Source organism: Crocuta crocuta, unplaced genomic scaffold, assembly GCF_008692635.1.
Source record: "Crocuta crocuta isolate KB4526 unplaced genomic scaffold, BGI_CrCroc_1.0 scaffold8, whole genome shotgun sequence".
NCBI lineage: Eukaryota > Metazoa > Chordata > Mammalia > Carnivora > Hyaenidae > Crocuta > Crocuta crocuta.
Window position 1 is genome coordinate 1,270,866 of NW_027532162.1, and position 7,787 is coordinate 1,278,652.

The window sequence follows — 7,787 nt, forward strand, 5'->3', positions numbered from 1 at the left end:
ATTCCACTAGGCTTACAGAAAAGTGGATTCAAGAGAAAATTTCATTTATTTCCCAGCAGAAGGGAACGATTGAGTAGATCACGGTCTGTCCTTGGAGGGCTAAAAAGTATGCAACTGTGAAAAGGGATGGGGACTCTCTCCATGTAAGACCACAGAAGACTTCAGGATGCACTTTTTTTTTTAATTATTTTTTTTATTTCTAGGAGAGAGAGAGAGAGAGAGAGAGAGACAGCATGAGCAGGGGAGGGTCAGAGAGAGAGGGAGATACAGACTCAGAAATAGGCTCCAGGCTCCGAGCTGGCAGTCAGCACAGAGCCTGACACGGGGCTCGAACCCACGAACCGCAAGATCATGACCTAAGCGAAAGTCGGATGCTTAACCGACTAGGCCCCCCAGGCCCCCCAGAATGCACTGTTTTGGTTGGCAGAGTAATAATGGTAAAGGTGTAAAGATATTCTCACCCTAATTCTTAGGACATGTGAATGTAGGACATAGAGAAAGGGACTGTGCAGATGTGATTTAAAAATTCTTTTTATTTTATTTTTTTTATTTATTTTTTTTTTTAGAAAGAATAGTTTTATTTTTAATTTTTTTTTAATGTTTTTATTTATTTCTAGGAGAGAGAGAGAGACAGCGTGAGCGGGGGAGGGTCAGAGAGAGAGGGAGTCATAGACTGAAACAGGCTCCAGGCTCTGAGCCGGCAGTCAGCACAGAGCCCGACGCGGGGCTCGAACCCACGAACCGCGAGATCATGACCTAAGCGAAAGTCGGACGCTTAACCGACTAAGCCACCCAGGCGCCCCTAAAAATTCTTTTTAATGTTTTATTTATTTCTGAGAGAGAGACAGCGAACCCACGAACCATGAGATCATGACCTGAGCTGAAGCCGGCCGCTTAACCAGCCGAGCCACCCAGGTGCCCCAGTACAGATGTGATTAAAGGTGTCCAATCGCATCACATGAGTCCTTAAAGGTGGGCAGCTTTCCCCAGGTGTGGTCAGAAAGAGAGAGGTGGTGACAGGGTAGAGATGCGCTCTTTCTGGCCTTGACGACAGAGGAAGGTGGGCCCTGAGCAGGCTGCAGAGGTGACCTCTAGAACACATGGGCTGTCCTTGGCCCCTTTCCTTGAGCTGTGCGTCTCAGAGACAACCCTCATCGCCGTCAGCGACTGTGGGAGCTCCGACCGATCCGACTGTTCTAGACAGCTTATTAGACTGGCTCCTCGCAGGTGCGTTTCAGCCTGTCTGTGGCTTCGGCTTATAAAAGGTACCGCCGCGGTCCGGATTGTGGAGCGAATCTGGATCTTTCTGTCGGGATATCGAAGTTTTTGTGGTGGAATTGCTCAGGCTGAGGGTACGTGCATTTATTTATTTATTTTAAAATGTTTTAAATGTTTTATTTATTTCTGAGAGAGAGATAGAGACAGCGTGAGCAGGGGAGGGTCAGAGAGAGAGGGAGACACAGAATCTGAAACGGGCTCCAGGCTCTGAGCTGTCAGCACAGAGCCCGACGCGGGGCTTGAACCCACGAACTATGAGATCATGACCTGAGCTGAAGTCGGACGCTTAACCGACTGAGCCCCCCAGGCGCCCCTACGTAAATTTAAAGTCTTCATGGGTCTGGCATATCGCCTGCGGCCCCAGTGCAGAGGGGCCATCCCCTGCACCCCGCACGGGAACCACACGTGGTTCTAAGCTCCATCATCTGATGCTAGAAAAGGAGGGGCGCTCTGCTCTGCTCTGTCTGGGGAACCTGGTTGGTAAGCGCTGAGGGAGAGAACCAGCCCCGGCCGGCCCTGGGGTTAGGGGGAAGCCCTCGGGGTCGTGGGGATGGTGCTGAGCTGGAGTCTTCGCAGTGTCTGCCGCACAGCCGCGGCCCTGAGCTCACCCAAGCTGTAGACTCAGCCTGGGGCTTCCCTGGGACCCTTTCAGGGGTGCTGCCCAGCATCGTGGAGGTGAGGGGGCATTCAGAGGAAGCGTGGCTCTCCTTCCCGGGGGCCCAGGGGTGGGCTCGAGTCTAGCAGGGGTCTGTGTAACCTGCCGGGCAGCCCCTGAACTAGCGAAGAGGGAGGGAAGCGACATTGCACTCGGGCGAGTAGTTGAGCCCGGACCCTGGGTAGTCGCCTAAGAGGCTGGAAACCCCACAGAGAAGAGAGTGTTTGTTATGTGACATGAGCTCGTCTACTGGGGTGTATTTTAAGACAAATAAAAAGGGAATTTCCAAGCGGTTTCCGAGAAACTGCAGAACAACTGTAAGGGCGAAACTGAAAGTGAAGCCCTTTGGGGAATCCCCGGGACTTTTCTCCTGCCAGGCAGACACGCCTTCCATTCCAGGAGGCTCCTAAGCCTGGAACGGGTCACTGTACAGGAGCGAGGCGTCTGACACAGGGACGGTGGCTCCTCCTGTTTGTCCTGTGCCCAACTGAGGGGGCTGTTTTGTCCTCTGTCCACACCCCCTGCCCACCCCCTTCTCCTGCGGCCCCGTCTGGGCCACCAGTGCTTGTGTGTCCCCTGGACGTATGTGCGATTCAAGAGGCTCTATGGCTTTCGAGGTTGCGTGTGTGCTGCACGTGGGGGAGACCCCGGAGCCGAGCTGTGCCTCATGCCCAAGCTTCCAGACCTGGGCAGGGCACTGAGGTCCGGCCGCCCACGCCCAGTGGGGACGGTGCTGTTCCAGCCGCTGATAACGCTCATCCCGGACTCTTAGAGAACGGGGTGTGGGCGCCCGGGTTCATGTCCTGCAGCCGCTGGAGGTTGGCCCCTTTCATCCGACCCCTTTGCGAGTGCTCACAGCCAGGCGGGTGACCTGGGGAAACACACTGTACGGACTTGCCTTCAGGCTGTGGGAGCTTCTTTCTGGTTCTGGATTCCAGATATAGCGGGCTTCATGTTCAGAGCCCAGAAGTCTTCGGATCAGGAAAAAAGGCTGCTGTGGGAGCTCCCCTCCCAGCCCCAGCCCTTCTAGGAGGAACTCTGGAACTGTCTACGGGATTTGCTTCCCTTCTAGCACCTTCCAGATGCAGGGTCCCAGGGCATCTCCTTGTCTCACTGCACAATATGAGCACCTCTCTGCCTCAGGACTGTCAAGCAGTGAGGGAGATCACCCACGAAAAACACCCAGCACTGGACGGAGCCCCTGTTTTGCAACCCTGGGGGGCGGGTTATTGCAGTGTGTATCTAGGGCAATGCCAGCATCTCGGGCTTGCCGGGTTCCGTAAGCTCTGTGTCCCTTAGTAAAGTGTGGACACGTGTGTGTTTCCGTCTCTGTGAGCAGGGAATGAGGAACATAGGGACTCATAAGCCAAACGGTCCTCGGAAACCGAGGCACTGTCCTAGAAACAGAGGACTGTTCTAGAATGCTGAGCTGAGTCCCTGAGGACGAGGCCTGCGAGATGGAGCCGGGTTCAAGGAAAGATGGGCCCCGGCAGACCCGGGCGGGGGGAGGGGATTTGGAGGAGCGAGGGCGAGAGTGTCGCAGGGGCAGAAAAATCCTTCCAGATGGACTGGGGACTAAATTGACGTGAGATGGGTCAACGGGATGAAAAACCCAAAGCTTTGATCTGTGTGCACGAGGCCTAATAATAAAACTGAGACCTAAGGAAGAGACCAAGACAGGCAGTTTTTATACTTTTTAGACAGAGAAGCACTAAATTTGTGAGAAATTGGCAGGATAAAGAAAACAGATGTTTGGGGGATTTGTTTATTTACTTATTTATTCATTTATTTCTTTTTAAGTTACATCGAAGTTAGCTAGCATATAGCACAACAATGATTTCAGGAGTAGATTCCAGTGATCCATCCCCTACGTATAACTCCCAGTGCTCATCCCAACAAGTGTCTTCCTAATGCCCCTTCCCCGTTTAGCCCAACCCCCTCAAGATCCCTCCAGCAACCCTCAGTTTGTTCTCTGTATTTAAGAGTCTCTTATGGGGGCGCCTGGGGGGCTCAGTCAGTTAAGCGTTCGACTTCGGCTCAGGTCATGATCTCACGGTTCGTGGGTTCGAGCCCCGCGTCGGGTTCTGTGCTGACAGCCAGCTCAGAGCCTGGAGCCTGTTTTGGATTCTGTGTCTCCTTCTCTCTCTGACCCTCCCCCACTCATGCTGTGTTTCTCTCTGTCTCAATAATAATAAACATTAAAAAAATTTTTTAAAGTAAGGTCTCATGTTTTGTCCCCTTACTTGTTTTTATATTATTTTTGCTTCCCTTCCTTTATGTTCATCTGTTTTGTATCTTAAGTTCCTCTTATGAGTGAAGTCATATGAGATTTGTCTTTCTCTGACTGACTAATTTCACTTAGGATAATACCCTCTAGTTCCATCCATGTAGTCGCAAATGGCAAGATTTCATTCTTTTTGATGGCCGAGTACTACTCCATTGTATACATATACCACCTCTTCTTTATCCATTCATCAGTCAGTGGACATTGCGGCTCTTTCCATACTTTGGCTGTTGTCGATGGTGCTGCTGTGAACATTGGGGTGCATGTGGGTGGCCCTTCAAAACAGCACCCCTGTATCCCTTGGATAAATACCTAGTAGTGTCATTGCTGGGTCGTAGGGTAGTTCTATTTTTAATTTTTTGTTTTTTCAGAGTGGCTGCACCAGTTTGCATTCCCACCGGCAGTGTGAAAGTGTTCTACTTTCAGCGTCTGGGAGCTTTGACTAGTAAAGAATTCTAAGTGCAATTTGGACCAAGGTAGGAGATTATCAAAACGTTAACATGGTTGTTTATTCAGCCTTCTTGGCTCTGGATTTCCTGTCTCTGGTGATGAAGATGTCTTTTTGCTTCTCAGTACCGACAGTGCACCTTTTATGTGGGAGATTGACTTCCTGCTCTCTGGGGACACGGGAGGGTCTCAGTGACCTTACACCAGAGGCTTCCCAAGTAGCTTTAATGTAAAATAATCAACATGCCATTTTGGTGGCCTGACCTTGGCCACTAGAGCGTGGAGATGCTGAGTGCTTCAGGAAGTCACCCCCTGAAGCTGAGGAGAGAGAGGAGGCTGTTCCCAAGGGGGTGTGCGGTAGACAGAATAGCGCCCCCCAGCGACGCCCACGTGATGGCACCCGGTTCCACCGCAAAGGGGAACTAAGGATGCAGACAGAAATAAGGTTGCGGATGAGCCGACCTCACAGCGGGGCCCAGCCTGGGTTGTCCAGTGGCCTGATTTCCTCACAGGGCCCCTACCAGGGGAAGAGTGAGGCAGAACTGAGAGCAGGGGCGAGCCAGCCATTGCTGGATCTGCAGGCCAGAGGAAGCAGCAGATATGCAGGCAGCATGGGGAGGGTGAGGGTACAGGAAATGGGTCCCCACCCAGAGCTGCGGGAGGAAGGAACGCATCCCAGAGACCCCGGGTCAGATCTCTGACGTCTGGAACAGTAGGAAGTAAAACTTGCAACTTTCATGGGTTAGGCCACCAAGTTCATGGTAATTTGTCACAGTAACGACGGGAAACCCCCACGGGATGTGTGGGGTCCAGGTAGGAGACCCTGAGCGTGTCCTAGGGCTCTCTGGCGGGTGGGTAAAGCTGCCGTGTGGGTTGACGCAGATCCAAGTTTCCGTGTTGGATGCAGAAGGCAGAGCTGGCCTGTCACGTCAGGGCACGGAGAGGGCACTGTTTGGTAACCATAGCTGGAAACCGGGTTGTGCCCGTGGAGGAAGATGACCCTGGGCCCCTGCCTCACACCACACTGGACAGAGGCCGCTCCGGGGTTTGGGCGACGTCAGGCCTCCTGGTGAGGCCTCCTGGGGGGCGAGCAGCAGCTCCTCACAGACGCCCCCACCTGAATGGGCAGTGAGCACTTCCAAGGCGCGTGAGGCTTTTGGACCCATAGCGGTGACAATGCCTTTGTCGGTGAAAGAGAAACCACAGCCACGAACCAAGAGCAGGGACTTGAGCGGACACGTGCACACGCATGTCCAGGGCACCATCGTTCACAGCAGCCAAAGGTGGAGGCCACCCAAGGGCCCACGGGTAGATGCGCGGACAAACAAAGGGTCTAGGCACACGATGGAGCGTTATTCTGACACCCGCTGAGTCAAGGATGAAACGTGAGGACGTGGAGCCAGCCACAGAGGGACAAACGCTGCACGATCCCACTAATGTGAGGTCCCTTGAGGGGTCAGTCGCAGACACAGCAGGGAGGGTGGTGGGTGCTGGGCGCCAGGGCAGGGGCATGGAAGTTCGCGTTTAACGGGGCCAGTTTTCGTTTGGAATGACCAAAGCAGTCCTGGAGACGGATGGCGGTGACGATTGTAGGCCTCACTGGAAGGGTGTTACTCCGTACCCCTGACCTGTACGCTTAAAGGTGGTTAGAATGGTAAATTTCAGGTTGTCTATGTTTTACCGTAATAATAATAAAAAAGAGCTCTCGCTCCGGCAGCACGTGTACTAACACCGGAGAGACACGGAGATGAGCAGGGCCCCTGCGCAGGGACGACACATAACTTCGGGAAGTGTTCCGTACATTTAAAGCCCGTTTTTAAAAAAACAGCTATGATTATTTCTTCTTTAGTGACAGATTTTTTTCAAGGCTATTTATTTATTTTGAGAGAGAGAGAGAGAGAGCAAGTGAGGGAGGGGCACAGAGAGAGGGAGAGAGAGAGTCCCAAGCAGTCACACTGTCAGCACAGAGCCCGGAGCAGGGCTCGAATTCACAAACAGTGAGATCACCACCTGAGCTGAAACCAAGAGTTGTATGCTCAACTGACAGAGCCACCCAGGTGCCCCAAATGACAGATTTTTTAAAAATCCTAACAAGTGGGCGCCTGGGTGGCTCAGTCAGTTGAGCATCCAACTCCTGATCTCAGCTCAGGTAGTGATCTCACAGTTTGTGGGTTTGAGTCCCACGTCGGGTTCTGCGCTGACAGCTCAGAGCCTGGAGCCTGTTTCAGATTCTGTGTCTCCCTCTCTCTCTGACCCTCCCCTGTTCATGCTGTCTCTCTCTCTCTCAAAAATAAATAAAACATTAAAAAAAAATCCAAACAAGAGTTTATTCTCACTTTTTGACAGCAACGATGGCGTGGAAGTGTGGTAGTGGTGGTGATGGTGGTCCACTGTGACCACAGGCTTCACGTGCTCTGCCTAACTTAGTGACTTCGCTCTGACCTGGGGTTGACCCAAGAAGTCAGGGAAGCATTCCTGGACTAAACAGGGAGACGACCACCTCCATCTTTGTCCTGGTCAGTGAAATCTGGGGACTCCTAAAAAACACGAACAAGCATATTTTTAAACGCAGAGGAAATTTCCCTGGCAGTCAGCAACTTCCTCCTTTGTTTCTTTTGTTTGGAAGAGAGAGTAAAGCTCCTGGTGACTCAGAAGGCTGAGAGGGAGTCTGTGGGGCCGGGCCACTGCCAGGCTCAAGGGCAGTGAGATGAATCTATTCAGAAGGAAGGACAGCTCGGGCAGGAAGAAACCCTTGCTCAGAAGAGAAGCGGCTGGCAGTGAGCATGAACGAATCCTGCTCGATGAGGCTCAGGCACACGGGAAACAGCCCAGAGGCCACTCTTCCCGTCTGAGAGGGGGGTTTCTGAACTTTCTGGGAGGATGGCACAGGAGGCACAGAAATAAAGAACCCGAAGATGTCATTCATCTGACAGAAACTTCCAAAGGTATGGGTGTCGTCCTTGAATGTGGCAGGAGGTGTGCTTCTTCATCTTTTGCTCACTTACTCTGCCCTTCATTCCCTACGTCCTGCTCACCACCCTCCTACGTGTCACTGGCAGGGCCTGGAGGGAGCAGGGCTGGCCTGCTCCAGGTCATTACCTGCCCCGCAGCGGCTGTCACGGG

General features: G+C 52.6%; 1 protein-coding gene and 1 non-coding gene across 2 annotated transcripts in view; both read left to right on the top strand.

Moving 5' to 3' along the window:
• The first annotated feature begins 6,363 nt into the window (after positions 1 to 6,363).
• LOC144241897 (U6 spliceosomal RNA) lies at positions 6,364 to 6,469 on the top strand. The gene has a single exon (XR_013338231.1). It is a non-coding gene; the product is annotated as a U6 spliceosomal RNA (small nuclear RNA).
• An 830-nt stretch (positions 6,470 to 7,299) lies between these two features.
• LOC144241881 (uncharacterized) overlaps positions 7,300 to 7,787 on the top strand; it is a 16,844-nt gene continuing 16,356 nt past the window's right edge. The window contains exon 1 of the mRNA XM_077776537.1: positions 7,300 to 7,609. Coding sequence (XP_077632663.1) covers positions 7,372 to 7,609 — 238 coding nt within the window. The 5' untranslated portion in view covers positions 7,300 to 7,371. The remainder of the gene's footprint in view (positions 7,610 to 7,787) is intronic.